Below are 25,396 nucleotides of genomic sequence, written 5' to 3'. Positions count from 1 at the left end.
CAAAAGGAATCCAAAGAGGACCACACCAAGACACATCATCATTAAAATGCCAAGAGCAAAAGACAAAGAGAGAATCTTAAAAGCAGCAAGAGAAAAACAATCAGTTACCTACAAGGGAGCACCCTTATGACTGTCAGCTGATTTCGCAATAGAAACTTTGCAGGCCAGAAGGGAGTGGCAAGAAATATTCAAAGTGATGAATAGCAAGAACCTACAACCAAGATTACTTTACCCAGCAAAGCTATCATTCAGAATTGAAGGTCAGATAAAGAGCTTCACAGATAAGGAAAAGCTAAAGGAGTTCATCACCACCAAACCAGTATTATATGAAATGCTGAAAGGTATCCTTTAAGAAGAGGAAGAAGAAGAAAAAAGTAAAGATACAAATTATGAACAACAAATACATATCTATCAACAAGTGAATCTAAAAATCAAGTGAATAAATAATCTGATGAACAGAATAAACTGGCAAATGTAACAGAATCAGGGGCATAGAAAGGGAGTGGACTGACAATTCTTGGGGGGATAGGGGTGTGGGGGCTGCGGGAAGAGACTGGGAAAAAATCGTACACCTATGGATGAGGACAGTAGGGAGGGGGTAAGGGCAGAGGGTGGGGTGGGAACCAGGTGGCGGGGAGCTATGGGGGGGAAAAAAGAGGAACAACTGTAATAATCTGAACAATAATGATTTAATTAAAAAATAAAAAATAAAAAAATATTGTTGTTACTGTAATGAGAGGACTTACAATCACTTCTGAAAGGAGGAATAAACAAATACACATTCTATTTCCCCACAACATTTTGGTTCATTCTTATTTTATCATCAACACCTTTAGTATAGGTGACAGAAGAAATGAATTCGCCTTAGTGGAGGATGGGAGAGGTAACATTAACAATATTGAGATTATAGGCATTGAGAATTGGACCTAGGCCTTCCTTGTGTTTACTTAATGAGGAAACTGAGGCCGGGCCTCCAGACTCTACCAAGTCTCCCGACAGCAAGGTGGCACCCAGCCAGGCCCAGAACGGGTCTACCACCCATGTCTTTTCCTCCAGGAAGTGCTATTTCCTCACAGTCAGTACAAGCCTCTCAGTTTCAGGCTCCAAAGCAAAGCTCCTTTAATGACTGTAGTGCCTTCCCTGAATTCAGGAGCAATCTGATGAATGCTGATGTAAGCAAAGACAGAAATGTACTTGTTACCATTACATCCAGAGTTGGCATGCTTACAATTACAAATAATAAAAATTAGAGATTGTCATGTCAGTGACTAGCCTGTCCTTGTCTCCATCATTACAGTTTACTTTTTCCTTTTCTTTATATGTATTAAAAAATCACTAAAAAAAAATATATAGTTATCCACCAAGAAAAAAATTAAAGGAGCATATCCATGTGTTCTTGAAATTAATTTGTGGAAACAGTCCTATGAAATGAAACGTATGCACCCTATGTTCATTGCAGGGTTATTTACAATAGCCAAGATTTGTAAGCAGCCCAGGTGCCCATTAGTAGGTGAGTGTTTACAAAAGCTATGATAATTTACACAATGGAATACTACTCGGCCATGATAAAGAAGGAAATCTTACCCTTTGCAACAGCATGGATGGACCTGGTAAGCATTATGCTAAGTGAAATAAGCAAGTCAGAAAAAGACAAGTACCTTATGATTTCACTTATATGTGGAATCTAATGCACAAAAATAAACTAAAAAACAAAATAGACTCATAGAGAAAACAGACTGACAGCTGTCAGAAGGGAGATGGGTTGGGGGGCTAGAGAAAAAGGTGAAGGGACTAAGCAGAAAAAAAACCACCCTAAAGCAACAACAACAAAAAAACAACTACAGATATAGACAACAGTATGGTGATTACCAGAAAGAAGGGGTGGGAGAAGTAAAGAGGGTAAAGGGGGCATAAATGGTGATGGAGCCTGGGGCAGTGAACACATAATACAGTGCACAGATGATGTATTATAGACTTGTAGACCTGAAACCTATATAATTTTATTAACCAATGTCACCCCAATAAATCCAACAAGACAAAAAAGGTGACATTTTAATGGATAATAAAATACCCCAATCCTAATAGCCAGCAGAATAAGAGAATCTGGAACAAAGGTAAAGGAAATCCTTTAAGCAACCAATACTTAATACTTCTAGGTCCCATTTGGCTATCTTTGAGTATAAAATAGGATATCCCTCTACCCCCCAAATAACCAAAGCCCTATGTCTGGGTAGGGGCAAATTTTACTGTTTCCTTTTAATGAGCCTGCCTCTTGCTCATCCACTGAACAGTAAGCTGAAACACAGCCTACTTTTGCACTGTGGACTAACCACCTCCGCATTTGTCATGGTGACAGGTTGTTATTTAAGGGAAATGGCAGATTATGCAGATCCTAAGTGAAGTTCTAAGGCATAATTATAGCAATGCTTAAACATTTCAAGCCGCAAAACTGGCCCAGGTACTAGCTTGCTTAGGCAAGAAAGAAAAATAAACGTAGATTTCCTATATGTATTTTTTTATTTACAGACCTACCCAAAGAGTACATGATTTCTGTTAGTTTTAAGATAGTCACTGAAGCTAGAGGTATGTAGTTTTAAGTATGATTGTTGGCATGGCTAGTATTGGGGAAAGTAGACTCATCTGATTCCTCCTAAGTGTGAGAATAAGCTACAATAGATTTGAAGCTAAGGTATCTCTCTGCAGTATTTTCTCTGGTCTCTTGCCATGTCCTCTTAGTGGTTGGCAAGTGTCACCTATTGGCAGGACCTGAACAGAAGCACAGCAGGAAACTTTTACTTTATCTGCTTAAAGGAAAAGGACATTTCATGGCTAGTGAAGGTGTGTGAGCACGGAGAGAGCACTGCTTCCTGAGAGCTCCTTGGGTTTCTGGTTTCAATGTCTGATTACTTTTAGGCACAAAGGTGCTTTGTTTACTCAAGTTTTCTGTCCACATGTATATTCTGTTGTTACGTCTGCACGTAATGCTATAAACTGAATGTCTCAGGCAGAGACAGGGATTTGTTCCTCATTGATTTATGAATTTGCCTCCATTTCTTTCTAACTCAGGGAGACACGCTTTCCATGTGTGCTTCCAACCTTACTTTGGCGTGGAGAGGTTTATGATTCATATATATATGTGGCTGTGGAAGAACCCTGAAAAACTGCTAGTTGTAATTTGTCCTCTTCTAGATGGTATAGACCAAGTCATTATGCTGTGCTCTTTTGTTTTCCCTCTCTTACTTCCCTCCTCATTTATTAGAGTCTTTGTGACACTGTTTGCATGCAGACTAAGGAAATCACAGATCAATTAAAAAAATATTCTTGATTATCTAAAAACAATTATCTTTGAAGGGATACATCAGGGTTGTTTACACTGCATCTGCTATAAATGCCTAGAATGCATTTTATGAAATCCTATTCCTTTGCTACAACTTGCAAAAGTATTATAAAATTATTTTCAAAATGGGAATCAATTTGTAAATCAAAGAATGCATTCAATTTTGTTGTAGAATCTTTTAAAATATACAAATCGCCTAACTCCCACCCTCTAAGAGCAAATTGTGCCCCCACATACCACTGCATCTTTTAACACATGACCACTCATAGTCCCGTCTCCACCTCGGTGCCCTACTGCTGCACATTTGCTTAGATTTTTAAGTTACCAAGTTAGCCATTCACATTACACACACCAAACAATTCAGAAATATATAAAAAGGTAATAATCTCTCCACCACCATCTACCCTTTCTGGGATAACCACTGTTAGGAGTATCCTTCTCCACTATATTTATATGCGTGTCATATTACACACACAGTTTTTGTTTTGCTTTTAAAATTTTTTTGACCAAAATAGCATCTTGCATCTGTTCTACAATGTCCTATTTCCATAGCACTAGGTCATAGACATTGATCTGGATCAACATACATAGACCTAATTCTTCCTTTAAGATACTACATAATTTACCATAATTAATTTAATCTTTTCCCTGTTGATAGATATTTTTATTGTTCAGGGTATTTTTTTTTTTTAGTTAAAAAAGTATTTTTTGGCCTTTATGCAGTGTTTCAAGTAACTTCATGTCCTTATATACAGATGTTCTTAATCTTGTAGATTCCTCGGAGTGGGGAAGCCCTGTCTAAAAGTATTTTACTTAATAGAAGCTAACATACTACTTTGGAATAAATAAAACAAAACATACCCACAATCTGTACATTAAAAAATACAAAAAAATTGCCACAAGACACCAGAAATTATCTAAATAAATGGAGAAAATCACCATGTTCATGGATTAGAAAATTCAGTATTATTAAGATGTCAATTCTCCCCAACTATAGATTCAAGGAAATTCCAATCAAAATACCAACAAACTGTTTTTTTTTTTAATAATACTTAACAAGTTGATACTAAAATAGTATGGCGTTTCCTCAAAAAAATTAAAAATGGGACTCCCATTTGGCCCAGTGATCTGATCCCATTTCTAAGAATATATCCTAAGAAAACCAAAAAACCAATCAGAAAGAATATATGCACCCCTATGTTTATAGCAGTGCAATTTATAATACACAATGAAATACTATGTAGCTATAAAAAAGAGGGAACTCTTACCATTTGCAACAGCATGTATGGACCTGGAGAGTATTACACTAAGCAAAATAAGCCAGTCAGAGAAAGACACCTATCACATAATCTCACTCATATGTAGAATCTAATGAACAAAATAAACTGCTGAACAAAATAGACCCAGAGACATGGAACCATGGAACAGACTGATGAATTTCAGAGGGAAGGTGGGAGGTTGGGTGGGGCGGGGAGTGTGGGAGGGGAATGATTAAATGGGGAACTTATATGCATATATGTTTAGCCCATGGACACAGACAATAGTGTGGTGAAGGCCTAGAAGGGGCAAGTGTGGGGTAGAGGGGTAGTGGGGTAGAGGGGGTCAATGAGAAAAAAAACAACAAAGGGGACATCTTCAATGATAAAGATAAATTAAAAAATAAAATTTATATGGAAACTGCTAAAAGAATTTTAATAAAGAATAATGTTGGAAAACATATTACTGATTTCATAAGTAATATAACATATTACTATAATATAAGTAATATAACTTACATTACTGATTAAGGCAACTCAATAGGGGGAAAGGAAAGTCTTTACAAAGACAACTGGATAGCTGTATGGAAAAAAATAAACATTGATCCTTATTTTCAACCAAACACAATAATTACTCAAAATGGGTCACAGTCCTAATGTAAAAGCTAAAACTGGAAAACTCTCTAGAAGAAACATAGGGAAAAAAAATCTTTGCAAAAAAATTTTAGACAGAACACAGAGCATGAAACATAAAACAAAATTTTAAAATGGGTAAGTTAGACTTCATCAAAATTTAAAGTCTTGTTTCTTTAACAAGCATGAATGAGAAATGAAAGAAGCAAACTATGGGCTGGGAGAAAATATTTACAGCACAAATATCAGGGAAAGAACTATAACAAAAGTATATAGAAATCTTACAACTTAATATTAAGAGGAAAAACACCTTAATTTAAAAAGTGGGCAAAGGATATTACCAGACACTGCACAAAATAAGTTACATAACAGTCCAATAAGCACATGACAAGACACTCAAAATCATTAGTTATTAGGGAAATGCAAATCAAAACCACAATCAGACATCATTACACCCCTACTGGATAAAATTAAAAAGAACAACCATACCAAAGGCTGACAAGTATGTGGAGCAATTGGAACTCTAATAACTGCTGGTGGGAATACAGAATTGTACAACCACTTTGGAGAAGTTTGGCAGTTTCTTAAAAAGTTAAACAAAAAACTATTATAAAACTCAGCTAATCCACTTTGAAGTATTTACCCCAAAAGAATGAAAACAGATGTCTACATGAAGACTTGTACAGAAATGTTCACAGGAGCTTTATTTGTAAGAGCCAAAACCTGGAAACCCAAAATATCCATCAATAACAAAATTTGTTGAATCTATACAACAAAACCCTGCTCAAAAATAATAAAGGAACAAACTACTAATACATACAACTACTTGGGTGAACATCAAAATCATTATGCTGGGTGAAAAGCCAGACAACAAGAGACTATATTCTGTAGGATTAAATACTTGAAAATGTATTTAGTTATAGAAAGCCTCTTAGTGTTTGGCAAGTGTCACCTATTGATTAGAAGGTGGCTGGCAGGGCAGGACTGGGCGAGATGGGCCGGACACGCCCTGGAGCCAACCTCCACAGTCCTTCCCCTGCCAGCTGCACCTTATAGTTATAGTTATAGAAAGCAGATCAGTAGTTGTCTGGGGAGTGAATGGAGAAAAATTGAATTATCAAGGGACAGAAAGAAACTTTTAAAATTGGCAAAACTCAGAATCTTGAATATGGTGGTTTCACAGGTGAATACATTTTACCAAAACTTAACAAACTGTACACCTAAATATGTACAATATGTAAATTATACTTCAACTGTTGAGTATTTAAGAGTTTTAAAATCATTGGTCCCATTCAAAACAAACCCATTCCTAATTCCATTGGATTTTTTATTGAAATTACATTAAACAAATAATCTACACGTACATATAGCTACAATATCTTATCAAATTGTTTTCTTATTTAGGAAAATGTTAAATTAAGAATCTTGTTTTATATTATACATGAAGACACTGGTTTCTTTAATTCTTCTTATTTCCTGTTACATGTTTTCTTCAGTACTTTATAGTTTTATTGCAATTGTCAGTTTAATTTAAAAAAATCTCACTCCTAATTATTATTTTATAGAGAAAAACTACTGATTTCAATACATATCACAATCACTTTATCAAATTCTATAATTCCAGTAGAATTTAAATAGAATCTTGTGAACTTTCTATACAATTTTACAGTCTGCAAACAAAGATAGTCTTGTTTCTTAATTTCCAGTGTTTATACTAATTATTCTACTTTGGGGCCTTTTTTCATTAATTAAAACTTTAAAATGTTGAATGAAGACAGTGCATCTCTGTTTTGTTTCAGATTTAATTAAAATGTTGCAGATTTAATTAAAATGACAGTCATTGATTTAATATGCTATTGGTTTAGATGAGTGCCTTTATTAAGTTTGGAAAATTACATTTCAATCCTTCTATTTTATTTGTAAGTATTAGCAAATGTCCTTTAGGCATCTACTGATATAACTGTACAGCTCCTTTAAATTGTTTATATAATGAATTACACTGAGATTTAAGAATGTTGCATTTTTCTTATAAACTTTACTTCTAGGTGTATCAATCTTTTAATATTTTGACACTCTCAATTTGGACAGATTTATACAGCTATGATAGAACTATATCATATTTTTTAATGGCTATATAGTATTATATAGAATAGCTCTACTAATTCAACCCTGATGACTAATTCCTATTTAGGTTGCCTTTTTATGCTCATTGTTATGATAAACACAATTGTAGAATAGTATACCTCTAAAATAATTTCTAATTTCACCTTTACTTGCTTTGCTTCCTCCTTTGGTGGGAAAGACGAAGTTCATATACTCAAAAATTTTTGATTTTCTGATATTCAGGTATACCTTCTTATATAGAAAGACAGCTTTCTCTCCACCCCCGCTCCCTGCACTTATCTAAAAACATTCTGAGTTGGCTTTCCATTGTTTTTGAAAATCCTATCTCTGCATCTTTCCAAATGTTATCCTTTCCTCCATGCTCCTATTTTGTGTGAATCCCAGGGGTATGGCAGATCTTATCTTTCTCTGACTCATTAATGATTCTGACTCCAATTCTGAAGTGTGGGTTTCCTGTCTACACCGAGCAATTCTTAGACACCAGCTGGGTGCCCTACAAGTCAACTCAATTCTGACACTATCTACTCAGAGATAACATCAGATTCCTTAGGTTACGGATTCAGTCCCAAGGGACTGCACTCCCCCACACCCCAATTCAGACACCAATCACAAGGCCAGGTTGTCACCTGTGCTTCTTTTTGATGGATCAGCTGCAGTGGTTCTCAACCTGTGGGTCGAGACCCCTTTGGGGGTCGAACAACCCTTTCACAGGGGTTGCCTAAGACCATCCTGCATATCAGATATTTACATTACGATTCATAACAGTAGCAAAATTACAGTTATGAAGTAGAAACGAAAATAATTTTATGGTTGGGGGTCACAACGTGAGGAACTGTATTGAAAGGGCCAGAAGGTTGAGAACCACTGGATTAGAGGTTCCAATGACCCCTCCTTGGATTCAATTAATTTGCTAGTGCAGCTCACTCAGAGAAACATTTTACTTACTAAATCACCCTTTTATTATAAGAGGATGTAACTCAGGAACAGTCAGGTGGAAGAGATGCATAGAGTAAGGTGTATAGAAAGTGCAAGAAGCTTTCATGCTCCCTGTTGTACCACTCTCCCTGGTCCTCTACGAGTTCACTGACCTGGAAGCTCTCCTAACCTCGTCCTTTTGGGGTTTTTATGGAGGCTCCATTACACAGATAGGATCCATTCAATCACTGGCCATTGGAGACTGAACTCAATCTCCAGCCCCTCTCCCCTCTCCTGAGGTCTGGAGGGAGGCACTAAAAGTTCCAACTTTCTAACCTGTAGCTGGTTCCCTGGTAACTAGTCCCCACCACTGCACTACGTGGGGGGAGAGAGGGTGGGCTTTCCAAAAAGTCACCTCATTAACAGAACAAAAGACACCTTTATTACTCTCACCCTTAGGAAATCCTGAGGGTTTTTCGAGTTGTATGCCAGGAACAGGGGACAAGACCAAATATTTATTATAACTTCATATGCATCCTTTTAGCTTTTACAATACTAGCCCTTTGAGGTCGTATTAAATTTGGACATGGGTGTCGTACTGGTCGGAATTAATTTCCACTGAAAGAGCAGTGATACATAACATGCAAGATTAGGAAGGATAAACAAGATTTATTAATTCTTTTTTGGAACTACGTCACTACTAGTAGAATCACTACAAACGTTATCACTTTCTACGTCAGAGTCAGTATTCAAGGTGCCAAAATAAAACTCTTCATCGTTACTTTCAGATACGCAGTACACTTCTTTCGGTAACTTTTTTTTGCCATTTTGGAGTATTATTTTGAAATATCTTAACAAGCGAGAATGCCTAATTACAGTTAAACGTAATTTGTAAAGCTTTATTTGAAATTCTGCGAAGTATCTCAGAAGCTTGTCCATTTCTTCACTCTCAAAAGGCAACTGACTCGCCACGGTGTTTTGCATGGCGAGTGTGAACGACCGCGTTTGTTTATATTGTTTCGATATCTCCGATTTGTCGGGGCAATGTTTTGGTTCCTGACAAGGTCGCTTAGACACTTAAGAGCTTTCAGAGAAATTATGAACTGATACATGAATGGAGTTAAGATTCGTACGGTTCCTTGCTGTGGTGGCTGAGAGCAGACATACGACCGGAACGGTAAAAAAGCTTTGGTGGCTGAGAGTAGACAAACGACTGCAAAGGGCTAGATGTGTTAGGATCTAAAAAATTTATAACCGCTCTTCTTTATATCCACTTCATGGTGTAGGTATTCTCAAGTTTGTCTGTGCAAAAGAATTGCTTGGGAAACTGGGGACAAAAAGTTTATCCCTGGGTCATATCCTATCATTGTGAAGCATAATTTGAGGCTGGGCCCCCCACAATGAGCATTTAAAAAAAACAAAAAACTTAAAACCACTATAGTTCTGAATCAGTTCCCCCCTCTTGTTGGGACTGTGCTTATCCTCATCAAATCTTCTGGGAGAACCTTGGGAATCCCCGCCCCTCAAGCCCAGCCCTACCTGCAGGGATCCAGGTTGGGGCCAGTAGTGAGGGAAAGTTCCTGCCCTTGTAGTTTTCTTGCAGGGGCTCCAATTGTGGCCATGGCAAAGGGCCCTGGGCTCCTGCCAAAGAAACGTGGGTAGAGTTATGGGTAAGGTGGTCTTCCCGCCTGGTTTTTATTTTTACTGGGCAGCATACAATAAAAAGGGAAAGAACTTTTAAAAGAGTAAAATCACCACAATGTCAACATCTGAACAACATCCACTTCATTTTTCTGTTTTCTCTCAGTCCTTGCTGGAATATTCGGGGGCATTAGTATCTCATTTCCATTAAAGACCAAATAGACTTTCTTGAATGGGCTTAGGAACATAGCTCTCCTCCTCTTTGTTAAGTCTACAAGAAAATACATTACAAGTTCTAAACAGATTTTTATAGGCCTTGAAGCTAAGACCTGGGTTTGAACTGGAGTCCGTCATTTACCGTTCTAGCTGGGCAAGTTTTCAAATATCTTTGGGCTTCAGTTTACCTCTAAAGCAAGGATAACATTTAAGAAATGCCTGATGTTATATCCGATAAGGGTTTAATCTCCAAAATTTATAGGGAACTCATACAACTTAACAAAAGGAAGATAAAAGATAAACAACCCAATCAAAAAATGGGCAAAGGACTTAAATAGACACTTTTTCTAAAGAGGACATACAGAAGGCCAAGAGACATATGAAAACATGCTCAAAGTCACTAATCATCCAAGAGCTGCAAATCAAAACGACAATGAGATACCATCTCACACTTGTCAGAATGGCTATCATCAACAAATCAACAAAGGACAAGTGCTGGCGAGGTTGCGGAGAAAAAGGAACCCTCATGCACTGCTGGTGGGAATGCAAACTGGTACAGCCACTATGGAGAACAGTATGGAGTTTCCTCAAAAAACTAAAAATGGAACTCCAATTTGACCCAGTGATCCCAAGAAATCAGAAACACCAATCAGAAAGGATATATGCACCCCTATGTTCATAGCAGCAGAATTTATGATAGTAAAATTTGGAAACAGCCTAAATGCCCATCAGCAGATGAGTGGATTAAAAAACTGTGGTACATCTACACAATGAATACTATGCTGCTGTGAAAAAAGGAAATCTTACCATTTGCAACAGCATGGATGGACCTGGAGAGCATCATGCTAAGCGAAATAAGCCAGCTGGATAAAGATAAATATCACATGATTTCATTCATTTGTGGAATATAATGAACAGCATAAACTGATGAACAAAAATAGATCCAGAGACATAGAAACATCAAACAGACCATCCAATCTCAGAGGGAAATCAGGGAAGGGAGGGTAAGAGAGCAACCAAAGGACTTGTATGCATGTATATAAGCATAACCCATGGACACAGACACTAGGGGGTTGAGGGTATGTGCTAGGGGATGGGAATGGTCAGAGAGAGGTCAATGGGGAGAAAAGAAGATATACATAATACTTTAAATAATCTATATATATAAAAGGCTAAGAGACCATCCAGCTGGTAGCTACAACACACAATTACCACTGGAGGCAGATGCTCCAACCGGTAGCTATGATGTGCACTGACCACCAGGGGGCGACACTCAACACAGAAGCTACCAAGCTGCGGTGACTTGGCAGTGGCAGTTCTCGGAACCAGAGAGGAGGGAGCCAGATTCTGGGGTGGTTCACCCGAGAACCACCCTCTCGCAATCTGGGGCCCCTCGGGGGATGTCAGAGAGCTGGTTTCGGCCAGATCTCCGCAGGCCAGGCTGATGGGCCCCACCTACTAAAGGGACCGTGCTCACTCCGCAGATGCCCTTCAAGCCCTGGCACTGCCCCAGGTGCAGCTGGCAGGGGAAGGATTGCGGAGGTTGGCTCCAGGGCGTGTCTGGCCCATCTCGCCCAGTCCTGCCCTGCCAGCCACCTTCTAATTAATTTCCTTTCAATGTGCATGAATCTGTGTACTGGGGCACTAGTAAAGGAAAAAAAAAATGCCTGAAACAGTATACTCTTAGTAAATGTTAATTCCATTGTTTCTAATAGTATCTCTAAGTTTATTAAACTTTTTTCCTCTTATGGCTTTTTCTCTCATAATGGGTTGTTCTACCAAAGTTTCTTCCTTCCTTTCTTTTTTGCTTAATCCCTTGACCTCTTTCACCCAGCCCCCCCTCCAACCCCCTCCCAACTGACAGCTGTCAGTTCGTTCTCTGTAACTTTTGAGTTCATTCATTTAATTGAGATACAATTGAAAGCTGTTTTCTAAGGATAATTATCTGTTATTGAATACCTAAATCACTTCAAGTCTACTTCCCAACTAGTGTTCCAACTAAAGTGCTCCAAATCCACATTTTGAAGTTTTATTTTTCCAAGCTGCATCAGTTATAAACACAGCAAAATCTTAAGTACTGTATACCATATTGGTCAGATTTTGATACTAATGAAACGGAAATTACCTCACATTCTTGTGAGGCCAGCTTTTCCTATTCCTCCTTTTATTATGAAAAAGTGGGGGCAGATGATTCAGAGGAGACAGTGGCCTAGCTTTTATCCCACCTGTAAGTTAGGCACATGTCTGCCTTATACAGACATTTCCTTGGATCCCTCAAGGTAGGATGGCCATGGGACATGCCATGGTAAATGGATGTGAACCTATGCTCTTCTTGACATCATAGATTAACAGTGACCAGAGTCTACTTCCATAAGATTCTGCTTAAAACAGATGATGGAAAGACAGACTCGGGCACAAGTCTCGACTTTAAGGAGCCTATTTTCCCACCAGTGAAATGGGAATATCATTTGACTACCATGCGACTAAAATGGATATGTAACTTGGCATTAGCCATAGCAGCTTGGCTTATAGTGGGTGCTCAATAAAAATTTGTTACAGGCATGTTAATGAATGAATGGATTTACTAAAATGAAGGTGGACACATGCACCCACACACGTTGGTTGGGGGGGTCTAGTAGGTTGGTAAAGGAATAAAATACTTAATGTGACTTAGATAAATTACAAAAAATCAGTTTTCTAATCAGAAGAATCACTTAGCAGTGCATGCCATTCTGTACTTCATGCAAAGAAGAATTCACTGAGATTGTGAAGAAATCAATAAACTATTCTTAAAAAACAAATGAAGAAACTTGGAGAAAAAATGACATTCAATACCCTAGAACAGTAGTCGCTAACCTCTCAGACCTCATGGACTACCAGTGGTCCGCGGACTACCAGTTGGCAACCGCTGCTCCAAAGGTTTCCTTAAGTCAGCGGTCGCCAACCTTTTGGACCTCATGGATCACCAGTGGTCTGCAGATCACCAGTTGGTGACCGCTGCCCTAGAATACTTCAGCAAAAATAGTCAAACATTTGTAACAACACTTACACAAATATCTTCAATATGCTGCTATAAGGTAAATTTTTAAACATTATTTATTTAAATTAAAATTTTCTCAATTACAGTTTATACTCAATATTATTTTATATTAGTTTTAGGTGTATAGCATAGTGGTTAGACAATCATATGCTTTACAAAGTGCTCCCCTAACATTTCCAGTACCAAACTGGCACCATACATAGCTATTACAATATTATTGGCTATATTTTCTATGCTGCACTTTACATCCCCATGACTATTTTGTAGCTAACAATCTGTACTTCTCATTCTCTTCATCTTTTACAACCACTCCTCAAATTCCCCTCTCCTCTGGCAACCATTAATCTGTTCCCTGTATCTATGAGTCTGTTTCTGTTCTGTTTGTTTACATCGCTCTTTAGATTCCACATATAAGTGAAATCATATGGTATTTGTCTTTCTTTGATTTATTTCACTTAGCATAATATATCTAGGTGCATCCATGCTGTCCCAAATGGTAAAATTTTGTTTGTCTGTTTAATTATCATTTGAGGATGTTTTCGCTGATGAGAGAGGAGAGAGGAGAGAGGAGAGAGGAGAGAGAGAGGAGAGAGGAGAGAGGAGAGAGGAGAGAGGAGAGAGGAGAGAGAGAGAGAGAGAGAGAGAGAGAGAGAGAGAGAGAGAGAGATACATCAATGTGAGAGAAAAACATTGATCAGTTGCCTCCCTTATGTGCTCCACCAGGATCGAATCTGCACAGGGATGATGCTCCAACCAACCAAGCCACTGGCCAGGCCAAGATTTTGTTCTTTATAATGGCCATTTATTGTTCATATTTTTGATCATTTTTGTCTTCTCTTAAAGAAGGCCCTTTTTTTTTTATAAAACTGGTTGGTGGTAATGAACTTTAGCTTTTTCTTGTCTGGGAAGATCTTTATCTATCCTTTGATTCTAAATGATTGCTTTGCTGGGTAGAATAATCTTGGTTATAGGCCCTTGCTTTTCATCACTTTGAATATTTCATTCCAATCTGTTCTGGCCTGCAAAGTTTCTGTTGAGAAGTCAGCTGACAATCTTATGGGAGCTCCCTTGTAGGTAACTGGCTGCTTTTCTCTTGTTGCTTTTAAGATTTTCTCTTTGTCTTTAAGCCTTGGTATTTTAATTATAGATGTGTCATGTGAATGGGCTTTTTTGGGTTCATCTTGTTTAGGACTCTCTGTGCTTCCTGGACTTTTATAGTTATTCCCTTTACCAGGTTAGGGAAGTTTTCTGTCATTTTTTCAAACAGGCTTTCAATATCTTGCTCTCTCTTTTCTCCTTCTGGCACCTCCAATGATACGAATGTTTTACCCTTGAAGGTGTCCCAAAAACTCCTTACATTATCCTTACTTTTCTTTTTTCTCTTTGCTGTTTTGATTGGGTGTTTTCTGCTTCTTTATATTCCAAATTGATGACTTGATTCTCTGCTTCATCTACTCTACTGTTGAAACCCTGTAAATTATTCTTCATTTTAGCTATTGTATCCTTCATTTCTGTCTGGTTCTTTTTTATGGTTTTCATTTCTTTTTTTATGTTGTTGAAGTTTAAGGTAAATATTCTGAACTAAGTGTTTTTATGGTTGAGGAGTACTTCCCTTTAGATTAAAGCTTTGCTTTCTTTTCCTGGAGGTAAGAACAAAACATAATTCTGGCTTATTCAGAGACTATTCATGAATTTCTTATATTGGGAGCTTTTAGCCACTTGTCTGTTATTTCCCCCCAAAAAACAAAACTAAACAAAAAACAAACAAACAAAAACAAAAAGCCCCAGGGACTAGAATACTAAAACCGGAATAAAAAAATTGGCTCATTGTTAACATCTCTTTGAAGGTTTGATGGCTAAGGACACTGATGAAACTGGCTGTGGATTTTAATAATCACTGAAATCCTTTTCTCTGATTATTGAAGATAATCAGGATTTACAAAGTATGAGCTTGGCAACACAACTACTTAAAAACCGAGTAAGGCTGAATTGCACCCAGGGTCCAGAAAGATTACAGTACTGAAAATCCCAGGAGCTTAATGTTAACGAACAGGCAAGTGTGCAAAAAGCCTTTTCTGTATTTGGCATCATACTTAAAACTATTATTTACTTCCATTTATCTATTCAGATATTTTTTATGAAGTGACTACATGTAACAATACTAACAAAAACTTTCTCCTTTAAATATGTGATGTAGAGAAAAAACACATTAATGACTAAGAAATAAAAAATCTATAATGCTAAATCCTAATGGAAAAGTCAAGCCTTAGTATGCGTACTTGCATAGCTCATGCCCTTCTCTGATAATCAAAAACATCCTTAAACACTGATTAAGGCCCTTTTGGAGGAGTGACAAATATATATATAAACAGCAATGCTATGGTTGAGTTATGCTTTCCTTAGTCTACAGTTATTTTCTGTGCCAATTTTATTTTACTATTAATATGTTGAAGCCCAATATTACTTCCAGCCAGGTAATCATATTATTTGGAAATAATAACCCTCTTTTTGTTTAAATGAAGTGATGGTAGACATTTATTTATCAGAAACTTACTAACAGATTTTGAAGAGCTAAAAAATGACACAGTTTAGTACAAACTGTCCTTTGCCTTTATTGCTTGTATACACAAAGATTACATTATAAAACTCAGTGGAAGGAGGAAAAAATAATGAAAGAAAAAGTTACCTGCTTTAGCATTTTTAAGAATAGTTTTGGTAACTTAGATCAACCTGCTAATCTGAAATACAGCAAAACTACAGTACAATCACAATATAGTTCTAATAATCACATCAATTATACTTTCATTTTAAATTTTTTCTTAAAAAACATTAATGCTATAAAAATGAGGTTGATGACATCCTTATTTAAAAGACACCTTGTACTGGTATCAAAATATGACTTATTTTAATACCAACTGAAAAAATAGATCTTATATAGCCTATTATTTCAATGAAGTTTTATTATTACTTTTATTTTCAAAACTGGTAGCAAAGTTACTGTTAACAATATAAATTTTCTCTCTTTTTAAGTGTTGGAATTTCCTTAAAAGTGTTGAAAGGCAACAGACATTCTAGGGTGGGCTTGCAAGGAAAATCAATTATTCTAATATCGATAAATAAGATACTTGATAAATTTATAATTACTTCTTTAATTTCTTACTAACATTTCCTGATTTTCTAGTTTTTAATGCATATCATATTGTAAAAGTATCTAAGTCCAAGCCTTTTCACTGGAGCAATTATTTCCATTTTCCATATTTCTCTTCAGTTTTTCAAATATATAGTAAAACAATCCAATAATCATTACAGGGAGGAATTATCATTTAAGTTGGATAGTGTTCATTTACCTTTTAATCTCATTGGAGAGATATTAACATTAGTCATAAAAGCTTTACAATTTCAACACGCATACATGCCACAGAATTAAAAATCTTTATATCTTATAAAGGGTTCCACTTTGTTTAATGTGTCCTAGTCAAAATTTTCATCTAATGAAATATGCTTTTATTAAATACAGTAGCCACCACTTACCTTTAAATATTTTATGGATGAAACTAAGTTCAGTACTGATCCAAGGATGTTGGCATCAAAGCCTTCACTTTGACTATCCCTCAACGTATTGCATTTCTAAAATGCACCAATTATTCTAGATTTACCATACCCTGTCTTTAACTTCGTATATAGCATCCTTTGGGGGAAAAAAATTTATTCATTTTTTTTTTGAGATGAGATACAAGAACAGCATCATTCTTGAGGTTCCAACTCAAAAAAAAAAAAAAAAAAAAGGTGTTTTGCACATAGCTAGTTTGATACCACCTGGTTTTGTTAGGCTAGCCTTCACACAAAGAGCATGCATATACAGCCACGGCTCACGCATCTGTTTGGAAGTTGATTGAGAACTGCTGCTTATTCAAGTCATGGATGCCCCCATGTTACGCAAGGAGACAGTTGAACTGCATGTCCACCAGGAGAAAAGGAAAATAAACGATGAAACAAATGCAGCAAATATAGGCAGTTGGCATTCAGAACATGCCAAAAAGCTAACACTCATGATTGTCATTATAAAGGTTTTCGTTTCTTTAAAAAAAAAAAGTCTTTGCATATTTTAAAATTTAACAGTCCTAGAGAATCATGAAGTGCCTTGTCGTTTTTGCTGCTGACTTCTGATGACCTCTAGTTGTTTTTTGCATTGCTGGTAATAAGTAGAAAGGCTTTTGTTTTCATCTAAAAGCTTTTTATGTTCCTGTACCAGACGAGATGTATTTTGCTGGTCCTTTTCATCCTGGTCCAGTTCTGCAACTAGTTCTTGCCTAAAAACAAATACCAATAATAAGATATTCTACATGATGGAAAAAATTCATATTTTATAGCTAATGATGGAAGCTTAATGAATTATAACTTTTATTCTGGGTCTATCATTACACATCTTAGGTATACCACTCAAATAGATTTATGGGCTGGAATGGAAACTATCAATCACTCTTCTGGTATAAACATACAAATATCATAATTCTTTTAATAAGTAATGTACTTAGATAATTAGTGGAAACAGATAATATGGAATAATAAAAGTCTCAGAACATTTCATTTGATAGTCTTTTTGTGAAGGAAGGAAGAGGAAAAAGCTGGGAAGGGTTTCATCTGACTACAGGAAAATAACACTTAAAGATTTTATAGTTCGCATTCCACTTTTATACTCATGTACTTATATTCTGAAGTCACAATTCTATTTAACTACAGTGCAAAGTGGTAGCCAGCAGAACATTTGCAAACTATTTAAAATAGACGCTATCAACTTAAATCTCTTACCTATTTTAAAACTGAGAACAATATAAAGTACCACTTTTAAATTGCATGTCTGCATTTTCAGGAAAGATCCTCAGTAGCCTAATAAACTGTTAAAAGTCCCTTTTATTTGGGGGATATTAAGTATTAGCTCCTGAAGCAAGGCTACTGAATATACCTCAATAATTAATGAAAAATCCTAAAAATGATTTCCGAGTAATATTTCTCAGTTAAAGTAAGTATTTGAATTGACTAAAATTATCATAGCTTTCACATCCCTCAATCTACTATTTGGTTTTTCCAGCAGAGAACTTCTCTTTCAAATGATTAAAGTATGAAAAAAGTATAGATTAAACATGTGAAATAAGAAATACAGTTTATGCTAGTGAAATTACTAGTGTTTTTTTCCAACATAGGGCCTACTCGCTAAAATTTGTTAAAAATAACAGTGAATTAATAACACCAAAAAAACCCAAAAAACAAACCACCAAAAACCTGTTAATTTAATTATAAGCAAATCTTGGTTAAAAGCATTTAAAAATTAACAGGGCTCTTTCATTTTCACATATGACACATGGACAGGAAATTTTGTCCATTAAATCCAGTCTGTTAAATTGAGGTCTGCAAAATCGAGGGTTTACTGTATTAGGTTGAAATCACTTAAACCACTATTATCAGTAAATTGTGATGAAACTATTTTTTTATTTTCCTTGGAAGTACAAACAGAAAACTTTCCACAGATTACTTCAGAAAACCAGATTATTTTTTGTTTGATGAAAATTAATAGAGGGAATCCTGTTACCATGTGTATATATAGCTTCCATGATTTTTTCCCTACATTTCATTTTAGTTACCACCATAAATCAGCTTCAAAGGCATAGAATTTCATGCAAAGTAAAGATTTTTTTAAAACAAGAAATGCAAATAAAGTATTGTAAAAATTGTACTTTATGTTTCTAAGACAAAGCACAACTATTAGTAAATCAAATTATTTTACCTATGTCTAAGAAAACAAATCTAAATAGCTTAACTTTATAACTCTGAGAGCATAAAACATGTTTATGTACCACCAGTTTACTTTCCTTTGTACTACTATAATATGATATAGTCAAAAGGATTGAGTTTTGCATGAAAAATAGCCAAAGGTGCTTAAATATAAACATATACAAAATCTCCAAGCTAGAAACATGCTTAATGATTAATTCTAAAAATGATAAAGTTTTCATGTCTTTATTTAATATTGCACCTTAGCATATTTCAAACTCAAAATACTGAGTTTTAATTTTTATTCATAAGAGATAACTTACTTTCTCTGTAATAACAATGCAATTTCTGTTTGAACTTTCATATATTCTTGTGCCATTTTACAATGCTGTTCAAACACTGCCATAGATTCTTTGGAGTTTGGGCATGGTGCTAGAGGCTGAAAATAAATTAAAAAAATGTTAAAACATAATTAAATCAAATCTCATTATCTAGCTAAGATGAGAGTTAAAACAGTTACTGTGATGTATTATCTTTATAGCACTCAAGTAATGATCGTTTAAAAATAAGTGTTCAACCATGCCCTAGAAAATCCGTGTCCTTTTGTCAGAGTTAACTCAAACTTATTTACACTTGCTGTTTTAACAGTTGTTCCCGAGAACCATGAAGCGTACTCTTAGGCTCAAAGGCTTTATATTTCAGGTTGCCAAAAGGCATTATACCAAAAAACATCTGGTATAATGGAGACACTAAAGTGTATTATTTAGATATTTAGCCACTATGAACACGACAATATATCACAAAATTTATTACATAGAAATGAGCTTATATGAATTTTATATTTTATTGCACTAAAATTAAAGAACAAAAAATTGTTATTCTTGGCAGTCTTAAAGATATGAGAGTATTTTAACATGACTGTTAGGATAAGAACATATGATTTTGCCCATTTTAAATTTAATTAACTGAATCATTTATTTTAACAAGACGAAGGAGGTTAAAAGCATAAATAAATGAATATACAATGACAGAAACACAAATGTCAGCTTTAAAGATAAATTCTTTAAATTTTTTGTAAGACAAAGTAAACACTGACTGAGAAAGTACAGGACTCCTTTACCTGTAGTTGGTGATCCAGTGTAAGATAGGCCATTGGGATAGAGTTATCTGATCCATTGGTATCTGTAATTCAAGCATGGATTTTATTTATTTTCTGTCATAAATTCTTTAAAACAAAAGCAGGAAAGCATGCATGAAATATTGGTGTGTTTTTTCCCCCTAAAGTAAATAACATATAAAAGTTATTACTGGCCCGGTGGGTGTGGCTCAGTGGTTGAGCGTTGACCTATGAACCAGGAGGTCACAGTTCAATTCCCGGTCAGGGCACATGCCCGGGTTGCGGGCTTGATCCCCAGTGAAGGACGTGCAGGAGACAATCAATCAATGATTCTCTCTCATCACTGATGTTTCTATCTCTCTTCCCCTCTCCCTTCCTCTCTGAAATAAAAATATTTTTTAAAAAGTTATTATTGGTAATGAAGAGTCTAGTTCTGAATTCTAAAGGTAAACTAAACAGAGGATATCCAATTACCAGATAATTAGAATGCAACCATACTCTCATACTTACAATTTAAGTTGGCTATAAGTTAAATAATATTAAAGCTCATAAGCCCTTGTTTAATTAAAAACAAAAAACAGGGATATACTAAAGTGCTGATCTTTTAAAAGTAAGAAAATCTGTGTCTTTTTGTCAGAGTTAATTTAGAACTTAAATTTACATTGCTGTTTTAACACTTTTGTTGTTATACAGAACCATGAATACAGAACCCTTTATATTATAATTCAGAATCATGCCCTTTACATTTGCAATTCAGTCTTCACAGACTTTACCTAATCAAACCCACATCTGCTTCTTTCCCTGATCATGCTAGATTTACTATAAGGCTATGTCAACTCTGGCAACATTAGTGTTCCTTAATAGGGAAAAGGGGAAAGCAAGAGACACATTCTCTTCCAGTGGATCACCTCCAATGTATATGGATTCTAGTGAGTCCCCAACCCTCCTAATGAGAATCACTGTGGAAAATGAGAGAGATTATTGATTGGGGTATAGCACACATAAGAAAATTGTGGCTCAAAGTCATGCTCAAACTGTTAAATGGGTTAATTCAAACAACCAGTCAAATTTTATCAAACTGTTTGAACAGATAGCTTTTGTTTGTATTTTAATAGAGGTAAACTGCCCTAACTACTTGCTTGTGAAGCATGGAATGGCCTCTTCCCGCCATTAATACTTAAATACAATTCCAGAAGCAGGCAGGATAACTGTGAAGTAAGATGGACTTTTCTATTTCAGAAGTAGCTGCTTTCCCACTGTTAGTAGAGAACAAATGAACTAAACAAGTGAGCTGTTCTTCAGCCCTTTTTCTGACAAGCAACTGACTGAAAGAGTAGTGTGGATAAAGGCAAGGTCAGGGTAGCAGCAAGGCTCTGCATCCAAAGCACGAAAAAACTTAAGAGTTTGATGGCTCAGTAACATCCTGACTTATTGTTGACAGGAACTCTAGTTTTTTTGTGTTTTTTTTTTTAAACTATTGAGAATGTGCTTGCAAATAACTCCAAAAGCTAAGCTAACAGACCAAATGATATAATGCATATAAGAAATACCACGCAATACTGGCATATGATAAGCACTCAACACATAGTGGTTATTATTCTTGTTATTGATACTAAATGGAGAATAAGGAAGAGAGGGCGTTTTAAAACACTCAAGTTTGTATTTCAGATTGAACAGTAATGTTTATTAAAGATAGAATAACAGTATTGCCTAGGAGAGCCTTATTTACCCTAAAATCATACAGTAATATAAAAGTTTTTCTGAAATGGCTAAATGAGAAGTATAGTTAATTTGTTATCTTTCTGACCAACCCTCTCCCTGTTCCCAACAGCTGTTTCAAACTAGGCTCCCATGGAACACTACTTGCCACTAAGTTAAAATTGGTTAAAAATGATTTCTCCTTGCCCTGGCCAGTGTGGTTGGAATGCCATCCTGTATATTGGAAGGACACAGGTTCAATCCCCGGTCGGAATGAGTAGGAGAGGCAACCAATGTATGTTGCACTCTCGCATTGATGTCTCTCTCTCTAAAATCAATAAACAAGCCCTAGCTGGTTTGGCTCAGTGGATAGAGCATCGGCCTGCAGACTGAAGGGTCCTGGGTTCGATTACGGTCAAGGGCACATGCTTGGATTGTGGGCTCGATCCCCAGTGGGGACGTGCAGGAGGCAACTGATTAATGATTCTCTCATTCTATCTCTCTATCCATCTACCTTCCTTTCTGAAATCAATATATATTAAAATCAGTAAACATATCCTTGGGTGAGAATTAAAAAATAAATTAAAAAAAATAATAAATGATTTCCTCTTGACTACAGGAACAACTGTCTTGAAAGTTTTTCAATTTAACACTTCCACTCCTATTACTCATTCTTAAATCTTTGATACTTGATGTATCTTATTAATCAGTACCCTGTATCTGTGTTTCAGAATTAAGTATAGTATGTCAATGTTTCACAATATTCTGGGAGTGGAAAAAAGTCCAAATATTTATTCAAACAATTAAAGCCCTTCAATGGTGGGAACTTAAGGTCCTTTGTTAGATATTAGTTTTTCTCTAAACCAAGAAGTGAGATTTCACTTTCTCACTTATACACAAACTGAACTTTAGTTTTTAGTGTCTAATAGTAATAACTGATTATAAGACAACGAAGAGATATTCCATGAGAGTTTGTTCTTTAATGTTTCAATTGCTAATCAAATTTAATCTTGTTTCCAGAATGTGGATACTCACATTTCTTTGGTTAAATTAGGCCAAAATATATCTTCTGGCTCCTCAAACACAATACTTATAACTACCTCATATTCTCTAAGAAGGTGTTCCCTTCATGTGGAGTATTGTCTTCTTTCTGCTTTATGATTAAAGAATAAGTCTCACAATTTTACAAAATGTTGCAGACGACACTGGGTTTTACCTAATTGATTTTAGCTATTAAAATTCTCAGCTGGCACTACAAATTTAGTAGTTTATTACATGTCATGACTACTTTACTTTTATATGTCTGTATCATGACACTCTAATCAGATTGTAACAATGGGCCATGTCTTATACTTCTATCTTGGCCAAGTTCTAAGCCCAGGAGAAACTCTCCAGTGAGTTTTCCCAAGTTCTGTGGCTTCCTTTACTAGGCCCAGGCAACTCTCTCACTATACATTTATCTTTTTTTATTTTTTTAATCTCTACTATGCTATAAATAGAAACCCAGAAGCACTCATTATGTACGATGATTATTAAATCGTTCTGCTCTTTATTTTTCTCTGGAAAATACATAGAACGCTTTCCCATTTAAATAATAATAATAAAAGAATTAATTAGGTTGTTTTAACTTATGTATGCACTTCTAATTTTTTCCTGAATCAGTGAACCTTCAAAGAAAAAGGGTTTATCTACCTCTTCCCTGTAATTTATTATATTAGCTTGGTTAGCAACACTTTTCTTAGAAATTGTGCAAAGCTGAACTTCATTAATTATAAATTTAAAGCAGAGCCTCACCTTCTAAAATTGCATTCAACATTATTTAAAAATGATAACCACACATTTGTAATAATTTCAAGGCAAAGAAAAAAATCAGTTAATATAACAAGTTGGACCTAAGTATGATTTCCAGCTATTGACATTTTGTGGTACTTTAGGTTCCAGAAAAGAAAAAAAATGAGATGGGGGTTGGAAGGGTGGGAGAGCACATGAAATGGAAACACAGCAGTTAAGTGAGATGGACCTAAGAGAATTTGATTTTATCCTCATGTTGAGTTTAGTCCAGGCTGAAGTCAGGAGGCCTGCCATGTGGAGTCCCAGATTTAGGCAAATGCTGTAATGTCAGGGAGAGTACTCCCTCACTGAGGATTTAGGAACCAAAAAGAGCTATTACGTAACTGTCAATGATCAAATCTGTCAAGAGCATTTCCCTGTCTGCCTCTGAGCAAAAGCACGTCATGATGAATTCTGCACATGTGCCGAGTAGTGGTAAATGTTTTGAGCAATCCTAGGTTGGATTGTGCTAGGGGTGAAACTTAGAAGAGTTTTTGCTACCGCTAAATTTAAACTTACTAAAACTAGAGAGTACACCCCTGGCTAAACATAGTTCTATCTTACATGACACAGAGAAAGGCCACCCAATTAATTTTTTAAATTATAAATTTGACTAAACCAAGCCAAATATTTATAATTACTTATAAGCAGTATTTTAGTTTGTAAATTCAGAGAGCTGATTTTTTAATTTCAATTTAATTGCCACTATTAATAACATAGTTGATTTTATATAAAATCCCAAATGGTTTAATTTTCCAAGGTCTAAGAGATTGTTGTTTGTTCTCTGGCATCATAACATATAAATAATTTTTATAGGAGCATACTGCTGAGTATTTATCAAGGTATTCTTCTAGTGCAGAGGAAAAGTTAATTCCACTATGACATATAATTTTCTGCTTGCCCATAATGAAACTATTCTATCACTAGATTTTAATACTAATATTTTGATCAGTTAAGTTATTCATGTTAGGGAGTTTTAATAACTCCTAACAGACTTTTAAAGGCCCATTTAACAGACCAAAATGAAGTTTCCCTATTATTTAAAATTGATTCAAAAGGTCACAATCAGAAATTTTTTCTAAGGTACCTGGTATCTTTAAAACAAAAGACTGAGATGAAGATGATTATTTTTACCGTTCTGCTGAATTTGGGGATTTAGAAGATAATGACTTTACTACTACCATCCAGTAGAATGGATCATAATAGGACAATAACAGACTAAAGTATCAAGAATACGATATCTCCTATTTGGGAAAACCCCAAACAAACCATCTTCAAAATACATGTTTAGTATCTGGGTGAAAAAAAATGCGAGGGCTAATGGTCTCCGTCTCAGTACTCAAAAAGACATTTTTAAGTTTATTACTAAATATTTTTTTATTAATATGAAAATCTAAACTACTGTATAATGCCTGCCTTCCTTCTGTTGTGTCATTACAATTACAGTAATGACACAACTAAATGAACATAAACATGGTAAATTCCACTTCATAATTAAAATGAGAAAATAAACTGGTCACCTGTGGAATCATCAGGGGTCCATGGATGACTTCGAGCTGACTTTTCTGAGGTTGGTCCTGAGGTAGTAGTGATCATTCTGATGCTAGGACTGGATGACCTACTGCTCACCTATAGGAAAAAGTTACAGATTTTTTTTTTTTAAATGCCAAGAAAAAAATTTCCATTATAAGGCAAAGGACAGAACTGCATTTTTATCAGTAGTGGTCCCAAAACACTCTTGCAAAAAAAACCAAAAACACCTCAAATCCTCTACACACACAATATATATACACACACATCCTGAACACTTGATCACTAAT

General features: G+C 35.6%; 1 protein-coding gene across 5 annotated transcripts in view; it reads right to left on the bottom strand.

Annotated features, from left to right (window-relative positions):
* Nucleotides 1-15,749: 15,749 nt before the first annotated feature.
* The window catches only part of MAP3K7 (mitogen-activated protein kinase kinase kinase 7), a 64,826-nt gene continuing 55,179 nt past the window's right edge, over nt 15,750-25,396 (bottom strand). For 3 of the 5 annotated variants that reach the window (XM_036316844.1, XM_036316845.1, XM_036316842.1), the window contains 4 exons: nt 25,097-25,205; nt 20,052-20,113; nt 19,255-19,370; nt 15,750-17,472 (listed from right to left, as the gene is read on the bottom strand). In XM_036316844.1, coding sequence (XP_036172737.1) covers nt 17,292-17,472; nt 19,255-19,370; nt 20,052-20,113; nt 25,097-25,205 — 468 coding nt within the window. In that variant the 3' untranslated portion in view covers nt 15,750-17,291. Of the gene's footprint in view, nt 17,473-19,254; nt 19,371-20,051; nt 20,114-25,096; nt 25,206-25,396 lie in introns of those variants that run through there. The other 2 variants (XM_036316843.1, XM_036316846.1) reach the window with 2 other exon arrangements.

This window comes from Myotis myotis, unplaced genomic scaffold (genome assembly GCF_014108235.1).
Source record: "Myotis myotis isolate mMyoMyo1 unplaced genomic scaffold, mMyoMyo1.p scaffold_m19_p_7, whole genome shotgun sequence".
NCBI lineage: Eukaryota > Metazoa > Chordata > Mammalia > Chiroptera > Vespertilionidae > Myotis > Myotis myotis.
The sequence above is the reverse complement of the archived record's forward strand: the minus strand, read 5'-3'. Positions and strand labels throughout refer to the sequence as shown.